Source organism: Sturnus vulgaris, chromosome 18 (genome assembly GCF_052056855.1).
Source record: "Sturnus vulgaris isolate bStuVul1 chromosome 18, bStuVul1.hap1, whole genome shotgun sequence".
Taxonomy (NCBI): Eukaryota; Metazoa; Chordata; class Aves; order Passeriformes; family Sturnidae; genus Sturnus; species Sturnus vulgaris.
This window is the reverse complement of record NC_142260.1, coordinates 4,757,204-4,778,982: the sequence shown is the minus strand read 5'-3', so window position 1 is coordinate 4,778,982 and position 21,779 is coordinate 4,757,204. Positions and strand designations below refer to the sequence as shown.

Genomic DNA, 21,779 nt, shown 5'->3' with positions numbered 1-21,779 from the left:
TCCCCGTGTTCTCCCTTGTCCCCAGTGTCCCTCCGTGTGTCCCTGTTCCCTCATATCCCCCGTGTCACCCCTGTGAGATGCATATCAGGCGGGAGGGGGCGGGGCGAGGGACTGCTTGTAAATGTCATGCGAACGTCATGCAAACGAGCCCGGGACTCATCCCGAGGGATCGGAGGCGGGAGGGTAGAGGCGGAGCTCCACTGTAATGAGATGCAATCTAGAGGAGGGGCCGCGGGGAATATGCAAATAAGATGCAAACGACCCGCGGGAGTCGGTCAGGACACGCCCCCTCACACGTGACCGACAATCCCACGTGATCATGGCCCCCGGCTTTCCCGGCGCGTTTCTCTGACGTCACTTCCGTCGCGGCTGCGGCGGGCGGGGGGCACCGGGCCGGCGACCCCCGCGTCGCCGTCATGGCGGACGATGGCGGCGAGGAGAAGAAGCAGGTGGCCAAGTTCGAACTGGAGCGGGAGACGGAGCTGCGGTTCGAGGTGGAGGCGGCGCAGACAGTGCAGCTGGAGCTGCTGACCGGCATGGCCGAGGTATTCGGCACCGAGCTCACCCGCAACAAGAAGTTCACGTTCGACGCGGGTGCCAAGGTGGCCGTGTTCACGTGGCACGGCTGTACCGTGCAGCTCAGCGGCCGCACCGAGGTGGCCTACGTGTCGCGGGACACGCCAATGCTGCTGTACCTGAACACGCACACGGCACTGGAGCAGATGCGGCGCCAGGCCGAGCGGGAGGACGAGCGCGGGCCCCGCGTCATGGTGGTGGGGCCCACCGACGTGGGCAAGACCACTGTGTGCCGCCTGCTGCTCAACTACGCCGTGCGCCTGGGCCGCCGGCCCACCTTCGTGGAGCTGGACGTGGGGCAGGGCTCGGTGTCCATCCCCGGCACCATGGGCGCGCTGTACATCGAGCGTCCGGCCGACGTGGAGGAGGGCTTCTCCCTGCAGGCTCCCCTCGTCTACCACTTCGGCTCCACCACGCCCGGCACCAACATCAAGCTCTACAACAAGGTGAGCACGGGGGGCTCGCCCCGGTTTGGATCTGGCCCCAGAGTTCCCCAGGCTTTCCCCCCGCCACACACTTCAGGGTGTCTGAATCCGCGGGGTGCTCCCACTGCTGCTGTTTGGGGATAGCACAACGCATTTTAAAAACAGCTGCAGCCTCGTGCACAGGCAGTTGCCCCGTCCCAGCTGTCGGATCAGAGTGGGAAGGGAGTCCAGAGGAGGACACGAAGTTGAGTAAGGACACTGGAGCACCTCCCCTATGGAGACAGGCTAGGAGAGGTAGGGCAGTTCAGGAGCAAAGTTTGTATGGTGACCTCAGAGCAGCCTTTTCCATCCTGAGGGGCACAGGGAAGCGGGAGAGGAAGTTTTGTCAGGATCTGGAGTAATAGGATGGGGTGGAATGGGTTCACAGTGAGAGGAGAAATTTAGGGGGGATATTGGGAAGAAATTCTTTTACTGTGAGGATGGTGAGGCCCTTCAGGGTTCTCTAGAGAGGCTGTGGATGCCCCATTCCTGGAAGTGCCTAAGGCCAGGTTGGATGGGGCTTGGAGGAATATATCCCTGCCATATTGAACTGGATGGGGTTTAAGGTCCATTCCAGTCCAGACTATTCCACAATTCCACGATTTTGCCCTGAGTGGCCAGCCAGAACTGAGGCTGTGAGGGTTCTGAAGGACCTGGGGAGAGTGTGGGGACACGGGTGCCTCTGAGTGACCCCTCCTCCTGCAGATCACGTCGTGCCTGGCCGATGTCTTCAACCAGCGGTGCGAGGTGAACCGGCGGGCATCGGTGAGCGGCTGCGTCATCAACACCTGTGGCTGGGTCAAGAGCTCGGGCTACCAGGCGCTGGTGCACGCCGCCTCCGCCTTCGAGGTGGACGTGGTGGTGGTGCTGGACCAGGAGCGCCTCTACAATGAGCTCAAGCGGGACCTGCCCCACTTTGTGCGCACCGTGCTGCTGCCCAAGTCCGGCGGCGTGGTGGAGCGCTCCAAGGACTTCCGCCGGGAATGCCGTGACGAGCGCATCCGCGAGTACTTCTACGGCTTCCGCGGCTGCTTCTATCCCCACGCCTTCGACGTCAAGTTCTCTGACGTCAAGATCTACAAGGTGGGCGCGCCCACCATCCCAGACTCGTGCCTGCCGCTGGGAATGTCACAGGAGGACAACCAGCTGAAGCTGGTGCCAGTGACACCGGGGCGGGACATGGTGCACCACCTGCTGAGTGTCAGCACTGCCGACAGCCCCGACGACAACATCTCCGAGACCAGCGTGGCCGGTTTCATCGTGGTCACCGGCGTGGACCTGGAACGCCAGGTCTTCACCGTGCTGTCCCCGGCTCCACGCCCCCTCCCCAAGAACTTCCTACTCATCATGGACATTCGCTTCATGGACCTCAAGTAGGGGAAGGGCGGGATGTGCCCCCTACCTCCTCCTCATTCCTGGTCCCCCTCCTCGTTCCCCAGTGTGATGCGACCCTGGTGCAGCATCCACCCTTTGGTTTTATACTTTTTGTATGGTTTGCTATTAAATCTGGAAGCCTTTGCCGCTGGTGAGCGTCTACTGAGGGTGGGGGGTCCCCGAGGGGAGCGGGGATTGCCGGTCCCGGGCTCCCCCCGCGCCCGAAGTGCGCAGCGCCCGCTCCCGGCCGTCCGCCGTTCGCCCCTCCAGCACCCGGTGTGGTACGTGCCGCGCAGGCGCCGAGGCTCCGGCTGTGGCCCCGCCCTCCGCGGCGTGAGTGCGTACGCCCGTTCTACAGCCTTGCGCATGCGCGCCGCCGCTCCCGGGGCGGACCCGCGGGAGGCGGCCAATGGAGGCACGCGGGGGGGCGCGGTGCGCACGCGCGCGCGTGACGTCCCGCCCGCCGCAGCCGCCGCCGTTCGTGCCCGGAGCCGCCGCCGCGCGCGGCCTCCTGCCGGTGAGTCACGTGGGCCGCGCGACCCCGCCGAGACCGTGCCGCTCCGGCACCGCCGCCGCCTCCCCAGCCCGCCGGCCCCTCGCGCCCCTCTCCGGGGCCCGGCCGCGACCGCCCCCGCCCCGCCGCTGCTCCTGCGGCTCCCCCCGCGCGCGGCTCGGGCTGTGCCCCTGCGTTCCCCCGCCGCCCCGCGGACCCTCCTGCCCGGCGTGCACCGACCCCTGCCCGGCCCGTTCCTCTGGCCGCGGCCCCGCTCCGCCGTTCCGCACGGCCGCCTGCCCTACGGTCGCGGTGCCGCTGCACGGGAGCGCCGCTTCCTTCTGTCCCCGCTTGCCGTGCCCGCGGTCCCAGCCGCACCGGGACCTTTTCCTGTGCCACTCAGAGCTGTGCCCGGGGCTGGCGGGGAGCTGTGCCCCGTGGGCTGGAGCCGCCCCTGCGCACCGGAGCGGGGCTCGTCCCCGCGCCCGGAACCCGCCCGGGGCCGGGCGCTGTCGCAGGGAGCTCCCGGGGCATGTCCCGCACCCGGCCTGTCCCCGGTGCCCCCGGGAGCACAGTTACCGTGCTGGTTTGGGGCGCCGGAGCTCGGCCTCTGTGCCGAGGCCGAAGGAGACCCCTGCTTACGACACGGCCTCTTCTCACGGCACAGCCCCTGCTCCCGGCTTTGGGGGCACTGGCAGGGATCCAGCCTTGCCTCTCCTCAGAATTCCCAGTTTCCCCAACACCTGAGCTGTGCAGGTCCCCAGCCCCGGGGTTGCACCGCGCCGGTTCGGGAGGGGATCGGCTGCCCTTGTGCTCCCCGTGGCTCTGGGAAGTGGTTCCCCCGGATCTGCCGGCTCCCGCCCCGGCACAGAGCTGGATTTGGGCACTAGAGAAGCGGGATTCTCTGCAATAGGGGCTGCTCGGGTTTTTTGGGGCATGTAAAGTACAACGAGACTTGTCTTGATCGAAGCCGGAGTTATCTTGGAGCCTCTTTCTGAGCTTAATCCAGTTACCACTGTCCTTCCGTCGGGTCTAAGTGCTGCTTTATTCCTGTTGGTTCCCGGGGCCAGGAGCCTCATCCGGGAATGGAGAGGGTGGTGATCGGGTGGGTCCAAGGGGAGACCTTGAACTCCCCTGTGAGGGGCCTGTCTGGGGACATTCCCACCTGTCGCTGTGCCTGGTGTCTCCTAATGCAGTGACAAGAGGCTGGCGCTGTCCTTGCTCGCTGTGGGGCCCGTTGGGACGCGGCCTCAATGGATGAGGCATTGTTCCTCTTGCTTTGCCCATAAAATGGGGCTAATCCCGTGTAAACCAGCGGGTTGGGCTGGGGAAGGAGGATGGGATCGTTGTAAGCTCTAGGCAGGAGATAAGCACGAAGTGATTCCAGCCTTCTGGCTGTCTGCAGTGGAATATTTCTCCATGTTCTGTGTTGATCCTTCTGTACATCCACCTAGGAGAAAGGCAGGTGTGCAGGAATGCCATACGTTGCTGTGCATTCTCCTTTGGAATTAAGAGCAGGGAAGTGTCCCCAGACTGCCCTGTTGGGGCAGGTGCTCCTGTTTGGATGGAGGGCAGTGACCAGTGGCGATCTCACGCTGTTCTTGCTCCGGCCACAGTGCCAGGTTTGGGAGAATTTTCACTTTCTCTGATGGATTTTGGAGTGTGAAGTGTTAGCTGGTTGTGGAAGGGCAGAGTGAGCAGAGGGAGTTCCTCACTCACTCACTCACTCACTCACTGTGCCAGGCAGCGAGCTCTGGATTGGCTCTGTGAAACTCTGGGATGCAGCTGATCAAAACAAAGTGGGAAACAGGTAAAGCACATCCCGTCTCCGTGCAGCCCGGGATCTGCCCTGTCTGGGAGTTGCCTCACATGGAAGGAATTGTTTATGTGCTTGCCCTGCACCATGGGAACTCAGCTGGATTGGGGCAGGTCGGGAGCTGCGGATCCCGGCGAGTGACGCAGGTTTGGGAGCTGGGAACCGGGAGGGAGCTCTGTCCTGCCTGTGCCATGGATTCCTGGGGTGGCAGGAGCCACATGGTTGATGCCAAAGTGCATTTCCTCCTTCCTGGGCAGGAGCAGAGTGAGAAGCTGAAGTGAGGGAGGAGGAAATGTTGGGAGCTGGAGACACGTGTCCAGCCACTGTCCCAGCAGAGGTGGGGAGGGCCTCATGCTCCAGAAGGGACAAGCCATGGAGCACCTGGATACGTGTGGAAAGGCTGGAGAGGGTCTGGAGCAGATGAGCAGAGTGGGGTGGGAAGCAGGAAAGGAGGAGCATGGGGCGGGGAGGGAAGTTAAAGGAGGAAATCAGTGAGGTTTTGCAGGGCCTTGACCCAAGAAAAGGAGAGGGAGGCTCAAAGAAATGGAAGGTGGCAGCAGTCGTGCTTGCACATATCCCAAGAGAGGGAATTTGGAATTAAAAGAAATCCCCAGAAATGGAGATGAAGGAAACAGGAGCAGCTCCCCTGTATGAGTGGAGGGAAACCCTAGAGAGTGGAGATGACTTCTCCAGAGGTGGCTGAACAGAGCAGAACTGGGAAAGTGCTCCGAAGAGGAGGTGCTGGGATGGGAAAACCAGGTGGAATTTCTGGGGGAGAGGGAAGGGGGAGTGAGCAGTGACACAGGCACTGGGGGAGGAAGGAGCAGGGCAGGTCTGGAGGAGCAGCGGGAGAGGAGGAGTTGCTGGGCTGGAATTGGCAGAGGGAAAGGAATGGGAGGCAAGAGCAGAGCCCATGTAGGCCACAGGTAAGCTAGATAAGTTGGGAACTCTTTGAAGCAGAGAAGTTTGTGAGTGGCCTTTGTGAATAGGGACAAAGTGGCCAGAGAGACAGAGGATTTGGGCAAAGGTGGAGGGAAAGGAAGGGTCGATTAACCAGAGACGGGCAGGTTGTAGGACTGAGAAAAGGGATGTCTGGAAAAGAATATGTGTGTTTGGGAGAATTGGGGCCTAAGTATAATACGTGGAAATTTGGGGTGGATTTTCGTTGTTTTTCTCCTTAAGGATTGCAGAGCAGAGATCCCAGTGCACTCTGCTGCACTTTGACAGCTTCTGCCTCAGCCTCTGCAGCAGGCTGGGGCTGGGGAGTTCTGTTTGATGAGCTGTGGAGATATTCCACGCACAGGCAGCTGGAGCAGGGATGCATTTGCATCGCTTCTCGCTGGGATGTCACTAATGACAGCACTGGGGCTCTCCCCCTGCTCCCATGGGTACCTGATTCCGTGGGGAGCTGGCTCTGGCACACACAGCTCGGCAGGGATCACCCTGTGGAAGGGCTGGAGTGCCTGGATCTCCGTCTGGAAGGGCAGAGCAGGGCCAGGAGACGCATGCCCATGGCGCCCTGCGAGGGCAGGGTGGGGATCTCCGGAGGAGGAATTATCAGGGAACAGCTCCTTCTGCCTGGCAGCGTCTGTTTGAACCCGAGGTGTGGCCGTGCCTCCATGGCGGAGCGTTCAAAGGGCCGGGTGCTCTGGGAGCAGATTGCTCCTGCTAAAGCAATCAGCCGTGATGTCAGGCCAGGACTTCCGATAGCCCATCCCTGGAATTGCTGTTGGGCTCGGCTCTGTGGGGTGTTGGGCTCTTCCCCGAATAGGCAGAGCAGGGCTGGGAAACTGCTGCTCTCCAGGGAACTCTGTCCCTGCTACGGAAAACAGCTTTCCCTGGCGTTACTGTTCAAGTTGCTCCACTCAGGAGCTGCTGCCAGGTGAAACCTGCAGAGCACTGGTCCCATGTTTGCTCTCACTCCCAAGGGCAGGGAAATCTTGGGGTGAGCTTCGGTCCTGCCGAGTGGCGGGAGCGGTTCCTGGGTGAGTCAGCCAAGGTGGCTGACGCCGTGAGCCGGGGCTGAGCCCACTCGATGGTAACACATCCTTGTCATTAAACCTGCCTTTAATTGGGTGCTGCAGCTCTCTCCCAACCTTCACCCACGTTTAGTCAGCGCTAGAGAGCTCCCTGCCCACCCCGAAGGAGAAATTGGGGAGGCAGAGAAAGCTGGAAGGGAGAAAGGAGTGAGCTGTAGGCTCTGCTTGGACCTGCAGTGCCATGGAGGATGGGTGACAGACGGTGACCAGGTGAGGAGTGGTGGCTGTAGCAGCAGGAACTGGTGGGATATGATGGATGATGGGCTTGTGGCTGCTTGGGGAAGATCAGGGCTGTGGGCAGGGACACCTTCCACTATCCCAGGTTGCTCCGGGCCCCATCCAGTGTGGCCTTGAACACTTCCAGGAATGTGGCATCCGCAGCTCCTCTGGGCAGCCTGTACCAGAGCCTCACCACCCTCACAGGGGAGAATTTCTTCCCAATATCCCGTCTAACTGTGAGCTCTGTCGTTTCAAATCCACTTCTGGTCCTGGCGCTGCAGTTCCTGATGCATCCAGAGCTGCAAAGGCCATCTCTGATCATGGGATTGGCATTTTCCATGGGTCTCTCCTGTCTCCTGCCCTCCAGGGAAGGGGGTGAGATTCCTGGGTGTTTTTTCCTCCTGTAGTCTCCACCCTTGTGCTAAGTCCTGGAGCCTCTGCTCAACCCCTGCCCCTCCGGGAGCCAGCACTCAGTGGTGCTGGGATTTGGGCCGGAGCTGCAGGAAGGAATTAATGGTGTCCCTCCAGTTCTTCCAGGGCTTGGGGTGGGTTTCTCATTGGTAGAGGGGGTGGCTTGGAGTTCCTGCAGCAGCCAGTGCCCCTGGGCTGGGACAGGAGACGCTGTGGCCAGGCTGCTGTGGCTAATGACAGCCGGCTCCATCCCTTCTCTCGCCACACTAATTTCTGTTGTTTATTTTTCCAGGTGAGCTGTGGTGCACCAGACCTCGAGTTTTAATGGTTTTATGTAGTTTTTTTTTAAAGTCGGATGGATGGATGGATGAATGAAGAAGGATTTTAAGCAAAGAAAGGGGAGGGGAAAAATGGAGCTGTTTGGAACAAACTGAAGTTTCCCCCAAGACCGCCTGGGCCATGGGCGAGACAGAGCTGCTCAGCACCACTTCCACCCTTTGGTGTCTGCTGGGGTTGTAAAGGCACTCCTTGAACACCCCCTTCCCGTTCACCTGCTGGGAAATGGTTGCTGCAGAGAAGATTTAACGCAATTCCTGTCACTCCCCAACTGCCAAGTGGATACTGAGCCCATGGAAGGGCCTGGGGGGTCAGGAGAAAGGAGCAAGTAGGAAAACCCACAATCCGCCAGACCTTCCCCTCCGCCCCCCTCGAAAGAAAGGATTTACAGCTCAACCTTGCACCAGCTGTTCCTCGGCTTTAACAGACCAAGAGAGAAATAAATAAAATTAAACGGCCACCGCCAGCCAGCCCCAGATCCCGGTGAAATCAGGGAGAGTGTTTCGGTGACCCCTCCAGCGAGGGGAGGAGGAGGAGGCACAGCAGCTCTGTGAGGAAGCTGGGATTGCTTAGAGACCACCCCCTCCTCCCGTGCAGCACCGGGGGCTGCGGCACAACAGAGGCGGATTAAAAAGGAGAAGTTGCTTCCCTGAGGCTCCCGGAGTGGCTTTTTTGCAAGGAGTTTGCTGATCCTGTGCTCTTCTCGGGGTGCTGGCTGGGTGGGAATCGCCCTGCCCGAGCCTGGGGAATTCCCTCCCTTCAGAGCTTGCCTGTTGGAGTCCTGCTCCCTGTGGGCTGCTGCCTGGACTGAGGCTTGGAAGGGCTCTAAGCATTCCTACTCCAACGGTTGTCCTAAACCCAAATCCCCTTCTCTATTGTGAATTTTTAATGTTTTTAACCCTCCTTCCCTGTGCCCTTGAGCTCTCACGGGGCAGAGCTTAGAGCGGGCTCCTCTCCTGGGCCTCCTGCTCCAGAGCCTTCTCCGGACTGTCCGCCCCGGTCGGAGCTCGCCCCGGGAGCAGGTGTGGGGGCAGGGTAGGGGTCAGCCCCTGTCCCCCTCCACTTCTCGTCCTGCTCTGAGTCCCCTGGGGCCTGGGCTATGCTGCGGGGCGGACCCCCCACCACAGCTCCAACATGCCAGCAGCCTCTGGAAAGAGATTCAAACCCAGCAAGTACGTCCCGGTCTCCGCTGCTGCCATCTTCCTAGTGGGAGCCACCACCCTCTTCTTCGCCTTCACGTGAGTCCCAGCTGCTCGGCCAGAGCGGGGAGGGCCGGCAAAGACAGGGGAGAGGAGCTGGGATTTCCTCCCAGAGGGAAGGGGGATATTGTGCTCTGGGTGCAGCCACAGCAGGAGCCATTTCACTCCATGAGTTTTCCCAGGGGAAGCTGCATGCTGGCAGTCCTGGTGAGGCAGCACTCAGCTCCAGGTCAGCTGGGTTGGGAACTGGTTTGTGACCTGTGGGTGGAAAACGCATGGATCACTTTCTCCTTTGGAGGTGGATTGGTGGGCTGGGGCAGGACACGTGTTATTTTTAGTTTCGTAATCGATTAGTGAGATACAAAGGAAAGTTCAGGGAGGAGAACTCTGACCCCTGTGCGGATCACTCGCTGTGTTCTGTCCCCTGCCCTGGGGCAACGAGGGTTCCATGTCCTTGGAGAGGGCCCCAGGGAAATGGCCAGCAGGTCACTGGGGCCTTGGGGGGGCCACCGGGCTGGGAGATGGTGCCGGGTGCTAGAGAGGCGTGGTGACATCCCTGGGAAGAGCTGCTGCTGGGTGACACGTGCCTCGGTGACGTGCCCAGGGGGTGACAGGCGGGGGAACAGAACCTCGAGGTGCTGAGTGAGCTCGGCAGAGTGTGGCTCAGCCGGGCTGGCACCATGGCACAGCGTGACTACCAAATCCTGCAGGGCATCCCCAGAGGCTCAGCAGAGATGTGTTTAGGGTCCTGGCAGCGTGTGGGAAGCTCGTGCACCCTCTGCTTCAGGGGGCCTCTCCCACTCCTGGGGTTTTCTTGCTTGGCCACAGGAATCAGCTGGAGCTGCAGGATGGGTGCCATGGCTGCTGCCACTCCCTGGGAAGGAGCCAGTGGTGGTGGGAAGGTCACTTTGGCAGCCACTGGGCAGGGACAGGAGAGCTTGATGAATGAAGAGGGGAGTGGGGTTGGTTCGCCCCATCCAGCGCCCGGTGCAGCTGACAGTGTCACTCAGCAGCGTGTGGCTGTCCCCCGCTGGGACACCGAGCGGTCACCAGGCTCCTGGGCTCGGGGTTTGGCTGCTCCAGGCTGCCAGACGCCTCTGGAAGTCGCTGACTGTTGTTCATGTGCCAGGGGGATGAAGGAGAAGCAGAGGGAACAGGCGGTGCCCTCTGAGCTGTGTATGCCACCCCGTGTGTGACCTTAGGGACAGGCTGGCTCTGTTTTGGCACAGTGGCTGCCGGACAGCTGGACCTCCAGCCCATCCCAGCCACGGGTGCGAGCAGTGCCGGGAGCAGCCGCTTATCAGCGGGTGGTGAGAGGCAGCTCCAGAGCCGGCGCCTCGGAGCAGGTTTGGCCGGGGCAGGTCGCTGTAATTGCAGGTCAGCAATGTTGTTTATCCTACTTCAGAGCATCCCATTAAACCCCGGGCACAGCGTTCACACGGGGCTTGGCTGAGGGAGCTGTGCTGCTCCCGGCGGGATGGCTCCCTTGGGACAGCGTCCACCTGGTGCTAGAGCAGGTTGGCGGGGATGTGGGGCTTGAGGTTTGCCTCCTGCGTGGTCCTGGGGGCCACTGTGCCCTTCCTGCTGTCAGCATCCAACCTAAGGCTCCTCTGGGAAGTGCAGTGGAAGCTGTGAGAGTGGGCCATGGGAGGCCTCCCCCAGGCAGGGAGCAGCCAGGGGTTGGCATGACTCTTCAGGCTCCAGTTGTGTTGCTTCCAGCCTATCCATTGGACGCCTTTTGGTCCATCCAGGATTTGTATCTCTGGGCCAAGAACTCTTGTTAATTGATTAATTTAATTAGGAGCTTCTGCTGAGCATGTGGCTGTGGAAATGAGGCTGGTTGCACTGCAGGGAGGGGCAGCAGGAGAGGGAATGTTCCCACCTCCCCCTGGGATGTGTGGGGGTCCCAGGCTTGCTGGGCTTTCGGACAGCTGCTGATTTAAGATGGAAATTTGGAGAGCCTGGAGCCCCGGGAAACAGGCAGGGAGGGAAGTGCAGGGAGTGAGGGGAGGGGACACCAGCTGGGAGGGACAGGCTTCTCCGGGCATGACTGGTAGCAAAAATCCCGTCTGTATCCCGGTGTGACTCATGGTGCCCGAGGTTCCCCAAGTCCTCTCATGTGCTGCCAGGGACAAGTCCCGGCAGCTCCTGTGGCCATGAGCGTGTTGCATCCCGATCCCGAGGGGGAGCCCGATGGGTACTGCGGGACCTGCGTGGCCAGCCTTGATGGTGAGGAGCCTCCCTCTTGCTCCTGCTCCTCCTGCCCTGTGTGCCCCAGGGTCGAGGCTCTCCGTTCAGGAGAGCAAAAGGCAGGAACACATCACTCTCCTGATAAGGAGGTTCCCTCAGGGATGGGCAGCACCTTTGCTCCCTGTGGAGGACCCTGATCCCTCCAACGGGTGGGGATGGTCCCAGGAGGTGACTCCCTGACTTTGGGATCACCAGCGTGGTGCCACCGGGTGGTCTGTCTCTGTGGGGATTCCTAGCTCCCTCCCTCCCTCCTTCCCACAGCACGGAGGTCCCTGGGTGTGAGAGAGCCAGGAAGGCAGCAGGTCCTGGTGTTCCCTAGGGAGGGTGTTGTGCTTCCCGTGGCCCGTGAATCCCATTCAGGGGTCTTGTCAGTGTGTCTGAGCCCAGGGACCTGCTGGGCACTGTCCTGCCCTGGGAGCTCTGTTGTCCCTCCAGGAAGGGCCGACTGCTGAGACAGCACAGAGGTGTTCCCTTCCCCTGATCCTTCCCTCTCTGCCTGCCCCAGAGCTTTCCGAGGCAGCTGGATCCTTCCCTGCTTCTCTGGGCTCTGTCTGTCAGGATCCAGGCCCTGTTGGCTCAGCCTGGCTGTTGGCTGTTGCCTGTGTGGGATGGCTGCCCGGGCATGGGTCTTCCTGGCTCCCCTCCATCTCTTTCAAGCAAAGGTTTGGGCTGGGATTTCCCTTCCTGGAAAGAGGAGCTCCTTCCGCAGAGTTTCTGGAAGGGCATTTCCTACTTTTAGGGCTCCTCTGAGCCCCATGTCCCTCTTTGTCCAGCAGAGAGCTGAGCCAGGGAGGCTTCTCTCAAGTGGAGTAGGAGTTCAGCTCAGGGACATGGGGTCCTTGGTTCTGGTGTGTCCTCACTCTCTACAGCAAGAGGGTGTGGCCAGGTAAGGTTGGGCTCTTCTCTCAAGGAGCAAGTGATGGGACAAGAGGAAGCTGTCTCAGGTGATGCCCAGGAGAGGTTTAGTTTGGATGTTAAGGAAAAATTCCTCATGGAAAGGGTTGTTCAGCCCAGGGCAGTGGTGGAGTCACCGAAAAACATGTGGCTGGGGCACCTGGGGACATGGTTCAGTGGTGGCCCTGACAGTGCTGGGGAAGCAGTTGGAATCGGTGATCTTGGAGGGCTTTTCCAACCTGAACAATTCTGTGATTCCATGACTCTGTGATTCTTCCCTTGCTTGAGTTGTGGCCTGGTGCTGTCACGTAGGTGCTGTGCCTCCAGCACTGCTTTCCGAGGGTTTTGGGGCACAGACTGGAGAGGAGGACTCCTCTCCAGCCCGTCCCAGCTGTGGAGAATCTGCCTGGCTGGCTTCCAGCAGAGGCGGCAGGGCCGGCATGGCCGGTGCCGCTCGAGGAGCCACTCCCCAGCCCGGGGCAGAGCTGGGGGGGCTGGGCTGGGAGATCCCATTGCCATCCCGGGAGATGCCAGTGCCATCCCGGGAGATGCCAGCCTGATAGGCAGCAGGGAGGCAGTGCCCAGGGTGCCCAGCAGGGCGGCTCCTGAGGAACAAAGAGGGAAGAGGCTTTGGGAAAGGTGTGGTGTGTGTGGGACCTGGAGGGGCCAGGGGGGAGGAAGGAGAGGAGGAGTGTGCTGGGTGGTTTGGCCATGCTGTGCTTCTTGCCAGGGATGCCCTGCAACCAAAAATCTGCCCTCCTGCTCTCATCCCTGTGCCAGGATGGGGGCAGCCTCAGCCTTGGCCTGTGAGAGCAGGTCCCACTGATGATTCCCACCCTCCCTGTGCACGGAGCTGGGAGTGCCCTGCCCACCTCACCCTCTGTGCTGCCAGGTGTGTGCCCAGAAGGGTGTACCTGCTTCTCCTGCCCCGCCCAGGGCATTCCCCCTGGCACAGCTGCTGCTCCTCACCCAGGGTGCCCCTCTGCCCTCCTAAGGGCCCTGAGCTGGGACAGAGCCCTGCACCAAGGGCTCGTTCCCAGCTAGAGCCTTGCCGTGGCTTCCGGAGCTGCTGTGACAAGGATGGGGCTGCCTCACCCGGCGATGGGACCCATCCCCGTGGGTGGTGGTGGAGGAGGGGACAGGGCCAGCGCCTGCCCCTTCACCCCAACCTGTGGGGGATTACAGCTCTGGCACCATATGTCACCCTGCCCTCCCAGCCCCACGCTGCTCCGGCCACCTAAATCCATCGGCACTTAGCCTGGTGGGGGGAAGAGAGGGACAGATGCTGCCCTAGATCTGTGGGATTAAATCCCAGCAGCAAAGCAGATTAGGGAATTACGCTGGCGCCTCCAAGGGGGAAGCCCGAGCCCGCTCGCTGGGGCAGGAGGGAGCAGGGTGATTCCCTCACTGTGCTCCCACGGGCCTCTTGGAGGAGCTGGGTGCTGGTTAGGGTCTCCGTGTCCTGCTAGAGCTGTCTTTGGGATGTGTGGAGCACGAGTGGCTCTGGAGGCACCAGAACTGCTGCTGGTTTCATGTCCCCTCATGGATCCCCTCTGCCCCCAAGCAGCTGGTGGGACACAGGGAGGATGATATCCAGGTGCTTTCTGGCAGGTCCCCTGGGTGCCCCTCATGCCATCAGAGTGGTTTTCCCTGTTCCCAACACCACTGCTCTGTGGGACCTTCCAGTGGTGTCACGAAGGGGGATTTGGCTCCCTGATGGATGCCTGGAGCACATCCCACTGTGTCCCCCAGGTTCTCCCCAGGCCGGGGTGAGGCTGTGCTGTAGAAGTGGCTCCAGTTTGGTGTGGGATGTGCTGCTGGGAGCTCCCAGGACAGTGGGAGGCAGCGGGAGCGACACAAGTGAGGGGTCCAAGGGTTTCACAGCTGCTGTGCCCACAGGTGCCCCGGGCTCAGTCTCTACGTATCCCCAGTCATCCCTGCCTACAATGCCGTTGTCTTCCTCTTTGTGCTGGCCAACTTCAGCATGGCCACCTTCATGGACCCGGGCATATTCCCACGAGGTGAGTCTGGCTCTGGCTGGGAAGAGCTGCTTCCTTGCACCCTTCCTCCAAGGTAAAGGGGATTTCTGAGTCCCTAAAGGCTGGCAGGGAGCCTTCCTTGCCCTGCCCCATGGGATCAGGCAGTGACAAGCCCTACAGGGATGGCAGCTCTGGGTTCAGCACCCTATGTTGGGTCCCTGGGGCTCAGGCAGTGTCAGGATTCTGGGGCAGGGCCTGGGAGAGCCTCCACCCCTGCCTGTGTTTGGGGATCCCTGGCTGTCCCTGTGCCGGGTGACAGGAAGGTGATGCCAGGAGCCTTTGGCTTGGGCGGGCAGGGGCTGGCTGGGCCCTGATGCCATTCCGGGGTGTCCCCATCAGCTGAAGAGGACGAGGACAAGGAGGATGATTTCCGGGCCCCGCTGTACAAGACGGTGGAGATCAAGGGCATCCAGGTGCGCATGAAGTGGTGCGCGACCTGCCGCTTCTACCGCCCGCCCCGCTGCTCCCACTGCAGCGTCTGCGACAACTGTGTGGAGGTGAGGAGCTGCCGGGGCCTCCTCCAGCCCCCCACGGGGCAGGGAGCCCCACGAGCACCCCCTCACCCTGCCCCATCCCCGGCAGGAGTTCGACCACCACTGCCCCTGGGTCAACAACTGCATCGGGCGGCGCAACTACCGCTACTTCTTCCTGTTCCTGCTGTCGCTCACCACGCACATCATGGGCGTCTTCGGCTTCGGGCTGCTCTACGTCCTGTACCAGGTGGAGGAGCTCTCCGGTGTCCGCATGGCCGTCACGTATCCTCCTGGGCAGTGGGAGCGGGCAGAGGGTGGTGGGGTCTGGGGGCAGAGCGATGCCGAGTGAGGCCGTGGCTGCTCCTTAGCTGGCTGTGGCAGGATGGTGGTGATGTGTGTGGCCGGGCTCTTCTTCATTCCCGTTGCTGGCCTGACGGGCTTCCATGTGGTGCTCGTGGCCAGGGGCCGCACTACCAACGAACAGGTACGTCCAGAGGAATGCCAACCTGACCAGGCCACCTACAGGTTTTGGGATTTCTCAGCAGAGGATGGGTGTGGAGGGGCTGAATTAAAGCTCAGGGAGGCCCCTGAGCTGGGGAGGTAGAGCACAGGGTGACTGAGGGGCAACTGCATCCACGGGGGTGCAGTCAGAGGATAGAGCTAGGGAGGCACTTCTGGGGCCCAGGAGGTGAAATTGAGGAGATCCTACCCCCTCAGGGGTGGCTGAGCACTGAAATAGGGACTAGGAAAAGGAGCAGGGTCTCTGAGTATCTCCATCCTGGGGGGATGCCCTGAGGCAGCTGGCTGTGACACTCTTTTGTCCCGCAGGTGACGGGCAAGTTCCGCGGGGGAGTCAACCCCTTCACCAACGGTTGCTGTAAGAATGTCAGCCGGGTCCTCTGCAGCTCCCCAGCCCCCAGGTGAGCCTGGCCTCTGCATCCCTGGAAAAACTGCTCCATCCCGGGCTCCAGGCCATGACCTTCCTCCCACGCCCTCCCCAGGTACCTCGGGCGCCCGAAGGCCGAGCAGACGGTGCTGGTGAGACCCCCGTTCCTGCGGCCCGAGGTGTCGGACGGTCAGATCACTGTCAAGATCATGGACAATGGTATCCAGACAGAGCTGAAAAGGACGAAGGTGAGGAAGGTGGGGACCAGCGCTGCCTGCGCTGGGGCCCTCCACGGAGCCCAGGGGTGCAAGCCTGCATCCGTGAGTAGAGAACCGAGTGAGCCTGGTCACGTTCCCTGACCCCCTCCGTGTCGTCTTGTTTTATGTCCCTGCGGGATGGGAACTGTCCCCCTCCCATGTGGCAGTGACCACATGAGGCTTTGCCCCCTCCATTGTCCTTACTGGTCCCATCCTTCCCCATGCAGCACCCTCTGGAGGTTCCCCATCCTTGGCACTTCCAGGACCCACCCGGGGCATGCGCTGCCCCCGTTCTGTTGGATGGCCTGGGAGGCAGCAGGAGCCCCCAGTGCTGCTGTCCATGCCCTGCCAGCCCAGGGGGGCCGAGGCCCTGGCCCCTCCTGACCCCACCTGCGCTTTGTCTCTGCAGTCCAAGGGGAGCCTGGAGGTGACGGAGAGCCAGTCTGCTGACGCCGAGCCGCCACCCCCACCTAAGCCCGACCTCAGCCGCTACACGGGCCTGAGGACACATTTAACCCTGGCCACCACTGAGGGTAAGGAGGGCACCAGTGCCCTGGCAGCCGCTGGGAGGGGAGCCCAGGGCTGCACCAGGCAGGCCAAGAGCCAGGGCCGTAGGGCAGACCTGGAGCACATCAGCATTCCTGGGCGGTGTATGTGGCCCCTTGCCCTTGGAGAAGCCTGCGGGATGCTCGCAGCCAGCTCTGCTCTGCCGGAGGCCGAGCCAGCATGGCACTGTCCGGAGCTGCCGGGAGCTGTGCCTTGCAGCCGCCGCACTGCCAGGACGGAGGAGGCGAAGTGGTGGCGGGCCTGGCTCAGCGGCACAGAGCGTCTGTGGCCGGCTCTGTGTGGGCCTGGCCAGAGGTGGGATGTGATGGGCAGAGCCTGTGGCAGCTGCTTCCCGCAGCAGCTGGAGACCCCGCAGCTCTCCCAGCCCTGGCTGGGTTCTGCTGCCCGGCCCTGCTGCCCACTGAGGGCTGTGCTGTGTACTTGTGTCCCCCATTGGGTGCCCTGACACCCCCGTGCCGTGCACCCCCAGGGTGTCACCCAGCCGGGGCTGCCACAGGGGCACGGAAGTGCCAGCCCCACACGTGTGGCTGTGGGGACAACCCTTCCTCCTGGTCTGTCTCTCCCACCCCGGTGCACCTCCCCTCCAGCCCATCCCTCTCCCCGGTCTGTCCGCCCCAGGCTCTGAGTCGGTTCTCGGGCAGGGAGGGCGGGGCTCGGCCGTTCCTTGCCCACAGCCGCCCTGAGCGTGCCCTTCTCTCCCGGCGCAGACAGCAGCTTGCTAGGCAAGGACAGCCCCCCAACTCCCACCATGTACAAGTACCGGCCCGGTTACAGCAGCAGCAGCAGCTCGGCAGCCCTGCCCCACTCCACCAGTGCCAAGGTAAGGCTGTGCCTGGCACGGGGGACCAGCCCCGAGGGGATGCCACCCCATTCCTGGTGTGGGAAGGGTTTAGGGTGTGCATTGGGAGCTCTGCAGGGAACATGCCATAGTCATTCTGTGGGTAACTGCTGCCCCTCTGCCCCTCAGCTGAGCCGAGTGAACAGCCTGAAGGAGCCCAACTCCATCTGTGACAGCGGCCACAAGCCCAGCTACCGCTCAGAGCCGAGCCTGGAACCTGAGAGCTTCCGCTCGCCCACCTTTGGCAAGAGCTTCCACTTTGACCCTCTCTCCAGTGGCTCCCGCTCCTCCAGCCTCAAGTCGGCCCAGGGCACGGGCTTTGAGACAGGCCACCTGCAGTCCATCCGCTCGGAGGGCACCACCTCCACCTCCTACAAGAGCCTGGTGAACCAGACGCGCAACGGCAGCCTCTCGTACGACAGCCTGCTCACACCCTCCGACAGCCCTGACTTTGAGTCAGTGCAGGCAGGCCCGGAGCCCGAGCCTCCGGTGGGCTACACCTCGCCCTTCCTGTCGGCCCGCATCGCCCAGCAGCGAGAGACCGACCTGCACGGCCGCTTCGCCAGCGCTGCCTCCCCCAAGCACGCGGCGCCGCGCGATCCCTCGCCCGTGCGCTATGACAATCTCTCCCGCCACATCGTGGCCTCCATCCAGGAGCGGGAGAAGCTGCTGCAGCAGCCAACGGCCCCGGGCCGGGAGGAGGACGCGGGGCTGGCAGACTCGGGCATCCAGTCAACGCCGGGCTCCAGCAACGCCCCCCGCACCAGCTCCTCCTCGGACGATTCGAAGCGCTCGCCCCTGGGCAAGAACCCGCTCACCCGCCCGGCCCTGCCCCGCTTTGGCAAGCCCGAGCCGCCCCCGGCTCTGCGAGTGCGCTCGCTGGGCTCCCCCGACCCGCCCGCTGCCCCCCACCTGGGCAAATCCGTGTCTTACAGCAGCCAAAAAACAGCCTCTCAGGCCGGCGGCCCCGAGACCGAGGAGGTGGCCTTGCAGCCCTTACTGGCACCAAAGTGAGTACTGTGATGGCTCAGGGGCGTCTGTGGCCTGTGGGGGGACCTTCACCCAGTATCCCTCCGAGCCCCTGGGGCAGCAGAACACCCCTTCCTGGGGAGACGTGCTGGGAGGAGCAAGAGAAATCTTTCTGCTCTTTTCAGAACAGAGCTAGTGCTCCCCACACCTCCTCGGTCACCCCGTGGGCCCCGTGGAATCAGGAGTGGGTGCTGGTGGACCCTGGGGAGGGCAGGGCTGTGGCTGGATGCTGGTGACCTGTCTCTCCTCCTGACCCCATGTCCATGCTTCCTTCCTGCAGGGATGAGGTGCAGATGAGAACAGCCTACAGCAAGTCCAATGGGCAGCCCAAGAGCCTGGGCTCGGCCCCACCGGGCCCGGGGCCGGTGCCCCTCAGCAGCCCCACCCGCGGAGGTGTCAAGAAGGTCTCGGGAGTGGGGGGCACCACCTATGAGATCTCGGTATGAGGGGCAGAGCCGCCGCCCCCTCCCCTCCTCCCCGGCGGCCCCCAGGGACCCGCCTCTGCCAGACTCTTGTGGACTCCCGGGAGAGCCGGGCGGGGCCCCCCCTGCTCCTCCCTGTGCCCCCCCAGGCCTCGGGGGCTGGCACGCACCCGCGGGGGGCTCGGGGAGGGCTCGGGGTGGGGCTGCAGCCCCGGCACCGCCTCGGCTGCGCCAGCCACTTGTGGGCCTTGTGCAATCACCCGCTCGCCTGGCGTGGTAGGAACGGATTGTTTTTAAACAAGAATACTTTTTTTTATTATTATTGTTACGGATTCTATTTTTTTTCTCTTTCCGAGTTACCAGGTGTGTGTATATATAAATATCTATATATATAAATATAAATATTAAAAAAAAAAAAAAGAAGCAGAAATTATATATCTTACCCAGAGAGAGGAAGAAACTACCCTGCTCAGGGCCTGGGCACCCCCACCTTGTCCCTGTCCCCAAAGGAGGGATGTGGGGCTGCCTCCTGCACCCATGGAAGGAGCTGTGGTAGGTGCTGGGTGTCACTGTTCCCTTCCTGAAGGGGGCCATGGGGTGCCGGGTACCATCCTTGGACACTTCCCTCCCTGATCTGTGGTGTCCGCAGCCTCCAGCCCCCTTGGGGTGCCCCAGGGTCGGGGCAGCACCCCACGCCCCCAGCCCGAGCTGGTGCAGAGGCCCCAGCGTCCCCCACCCGCAGTTTTTGCTCTTTGTTCTCTTTCCCCAGGGGCTGTGGTTGGGGCAGTTGTTGGTTTTGTTGCCTTTTTTTATTTCTGTTAATGATTCCGAGGAAGTTTCTCGCTGTCGCAGGGGTGTTTTTATTTCCGCTCGCTCGGGGAAGAGGCAGGTGCATCCCCGGAAAGCAATATTTTCTCATCACATGCCAAAAAAAGCGCAGCCAAGGAGCCCCGTGCTCCCTGTCCCCAAAGCCCTGCCGGCACTACTGGACTCTTTCTCTACGGCAATAGCTCCCGTGGCCCCGCACAGCCACGCCAGGGTTTTTTATTATTATCAGCCATTTTAAAAACAAGGAATAAAAGGATATTTAATGAGCCACCCCAGGGCCGTGCGTGTGCTTTGTTTGGCATCCAGGGATGGAGCAGCCCTTCCAGGGCTCCTGATCCTCAGGGTCTTGGCCTTCCCCCCGATCCCGAGGGGGAGAGAGAACGGGGTCTGGTAAGAGCTGAGCTTGGCCCAGTTTTGGGGAGGCACCGCTTTGAGCTGTGTTTGGGCAAACTCTGCTCCCACAGAAGGTAAGGATTTTCCAGGCATGGGAAAAGTGGCTCCAGGGAATGTGGTGTGGGTGCTGGTGAAGTTTGGGATCCAAAGGAGAGCACCCTGCACGCTCCAGGGCGACCTTGGTTTGGGCTCCTCCATGACAGCCGAGGAGCCATGGCCACCAGCCCCTCCTCAGAGCAGACTTTAAAAGGTCACTAAAAAAGAGGTTTTGATGCTCCAAGTTCTTCAGGTACAAAAGCCCGAGGTCAGCACCCACAGAGTCTGTGCGCCCCTGATCCTGGGGGGCTGCAGGGGTGTCCTCTTAGCCAGGGAGACAGGCCAGCCCCAGTGTCCCTGGGGTCAGCTGGGGCTGTTCCCATGGGCCAGGGGATCCCTGGGGTATCACCGGTGTGGCCTCACCGTAAGCTGCTGCTGGCCTGGGAGCTGCCCACCCCCGGGTGCTCCGGGCTGTGCCGGTTCTGCAGAGGAAGGACAGACAGAGCCTGTGAGAGCTGCTAGGCAGCAGCAGCCCCTTGGGGATGGCCACTCACAGAGCCCCTTGGGGTTCCACGGGCTGGACACTGGACCCCAGCCCTGTTACTCACCTTCTTTTTCTTCTTCTCTTTCTTCTTTCTCTTCCGCTCCGGATCTTCCTCTTTTTTCTTCTTTTTCTTCTTGTGGTCGGAGTCCGAGGGGGTTTCTGCAGAAGCGGAAGCACTGGATGAGCCAACGCTCTGCCGGTGCTGAAGGAGAGCAGGGGCCAGGCTGTGACAGCCCTTACCTGGGGGGACGGGGTCCTGCGTGCGGCTCTGTTTGTGCTTGTGCTTGTTCTTCTTCTTAGGCGGCTGGATGTGCATCAGCCGGCACTGCTCCGGCAGCTGGGGAGAAAAGGGGCTGGTCAGGCCAAGCCGGGCCCCTCCCACCCCCCGGCTCCAGGCCCCGGGGCTCACCGGGCCGGCGTGCAGACGGAAGCCAGTCAGCATGGCACCCGTGAGGGGGGTGAAGGAGCTGCCACAGATGGGCGGCTTCTCGATGAGCGAGCGCAGGCTGCTGCTGTCGTGGGAGCCGGGCAGGTCGATCATGCCGGGCAGGTCGGGGAGGAAGTTGCTGAGCTTCTCCTTCACCTTCTTCCCGCAAAACTTGTTGTAGGCATGCTCCAGGTTATAGTGTGTGATCAGGTTGGTGCTGCCTGTCAGCTCCGTCGTGCCTGTGCAGCCGCGGGAGGAGATGGGGAGGAGGAAACGCCCCCACGACACCCCAGGCCCCTCTCCCCAGCCGTGCTTGGGCTCTGTGACCCCCTGCACCCCTCCAGCCGTGCCCAGGCCCCGGTACCCCCTGCACCCCCCCAGCACCGGGATCCCCGGCCCTCTCCCCAGCCGTGCCCAGGCTCCGGGACCCTCTACACCCCCCCATCACGGGCATCGTCGGCCTCGGGGACCCCCCCACCGCCCACTTCCCCACCACACCGCGCGCTGTGTGACCCCGCCCCCGCAGGCTCATTGGCTCCTGGCGCTGCCAATAGTCCCCGCGGCAGCGGTTCGCCGCCCTAATTGGCCGATCACGGCCCCCGCCCCGCCCCGCGGCCCGCCCGCACCTGGCAGCTCCCGAAGCAGGTAGAAGGGGCCGGCGGCGGCCTTGCGGGCCGCGTCCTCGCCCGGTGGCGGCGCGGTGGCTGAGGCAGCGGGCGGCGGTGCGGCCCCGGCGCCCGGCGCCTTGGTGGGCCCGAATCCGAGCGCGGCGGCGGCGGCGGGCGGCGGCTCGGCCGCGCCGAACAGCGCCGAGAAGTTCTCCATATTCCCGGCGTGCCCCGCGCGGGGCCGCCCCGCCCCGCCATTGGCCGAGCACCGCCCCTGCACCCGTTGCTAAGGGAGACTCGTCCCCGCTTTCTGATTGGCTGCGTCTCTCTCTACTCTCATTGGCCCGCAGGCTCACGGGTG

At 62.4% G+C, this 21,779-nt stretch overlaps 3 protein-coding genes across 3 annotated transcripts; 2 read left to right on the top strand and 1 right to left on the bottom strand.

Annotated features, from left to right (window-relative positions):
• Positions 1–138: 138 nt before the first annotated feature.
• On the top strand, positions 139–2,558 carry CLP1 (cleavage factor polyribonucleotide kinase subunit 1). The gene is made up of 2 exons (XM_014878885.2): positions 139–1,022; positions 1,746–2,558. The coding sequence occupies exons 1-2, from the start codon at positions 417–419 to the stop codon at positions 2,415–2,417; spliced, it is 1,278 nt and encodes a 425-aa protein (XP_014734371.1). The 5' UTR covers positions 139–416; the 3' UTR covers positions 2,418–2,558.
• Positions 2,559–2,782: 224 nt separating this feature from the next.
• On the top strand, positions 2,783–20,021 carry ZDHHC5 (zDHHC palmitoyltransferase 5). The gene is made up of 12 exons (XM_014878881.2): positions 2,783–2,931; positions 7,685–8,966; positions 13,971–14,092; positions 14,450–14,607; positions 14,693–14,865; positions 14,965–15,067; positions 15,412–15,503; positions 15,585–15,717; positions 16,136–16,259; positions 17,001–17,113; positions 17,261–18,141; positions 18,441–20,021. Exons 2-12 carry the CDS (start codon positions 8,863–8,865, stop codon positions 18,604–18,606), a joined length of 2,169 nt encoding a protein of 722 aa, XP_014734367.1. The 5' UTR covers positions 2,783–2,931; positions 7,685–8,862; the 3' UTR covers positions 18,607–20,021.
• MED19 (mediator complex subunit 19) lies at positions 19,419–21,725 on the bottom strand. Its single transcript, XM_014878931.2, has 5 exons — positions 21,437–21,725; positions 20,793–21,049; positions 20,624–20,720; positions 20,448–20,542; positions 19,419–20,321 (listed from the first exon to the last, which is right to left on the bottom strand). The coding sequence occupies exons 1-5, from the start codon at positions 21,633–21,635 to the stop codon at positions 20,259–20,261; spliced, it is 711 nt and encodes a 236-aa protein (XP_014734417.1). The 5' UTR covers positions 21,636–21,725; the 3' UTR covers positions 19,419–20,258.
• Between the last annotated feature and the right edge of the window lie 54 nt (positions 21,726–21,779).

Bases quoted from the DNA above. Each gene is read 5' to 3' on its own strand.
- CLP1 (XM_014878885.2), top strand. From the start codon at position 417: ATGGCGGACGATGGCGGCGAGGAGAAGAAGCAGGTGGCCAAGTTCGAA. The intron at 1,023-1,745 runs GTGAGCACGGGG...CTCCTCCTGCAG, and splicing joins ACATCAAGCTCTACAACAAG to ATCACGTCGTGCCTGGCCGA.
- ZDHHC5 (XM_014878881.2), top strand. From the start codon at position 8,863: ATGCCAGCAGCCTCTGGAAAGAGATTCAAACCCAGCAAGTACGTCCCG. The intron at 14,093-14,449 runs GTGAGTCTGGCT...TGTCCCCATCAG, and splicing joins CCCGGGCATATTCCCACGAG to CTGAAGAGGACGAGGACAAG. The intron at 15,068-15,411 runs GTACGTCCAGAG...TTTGTCCCGCAG, and splicing joins GCCGCACTACCAACGAACAG to GTGACGGGCAAGTTCCGCGG.
- MED19 (XM_014878931.2), bottom strand. From the start codon at position 21,635: ATGGAGAACTTCTCGGCGCTGTTCGGCGCGGCCGAGCCGCCGCCCGCC. The intron at 20,721-20,792 runs GTGAGCCCCGGG...TTTTCTCCCCAG, and splicing joins TCCGTCTGCACGCCGGCCCG to CTGCCGGAGCAGTGCCGGCT. The intron at 20,543-20,623 runs GTAAGGGCTGTC...CCGCTTCTGCAG, and splicing joins GCAGGACCCCGTCCCCCCAG to AAACCCCCTCGGACTCCGAC.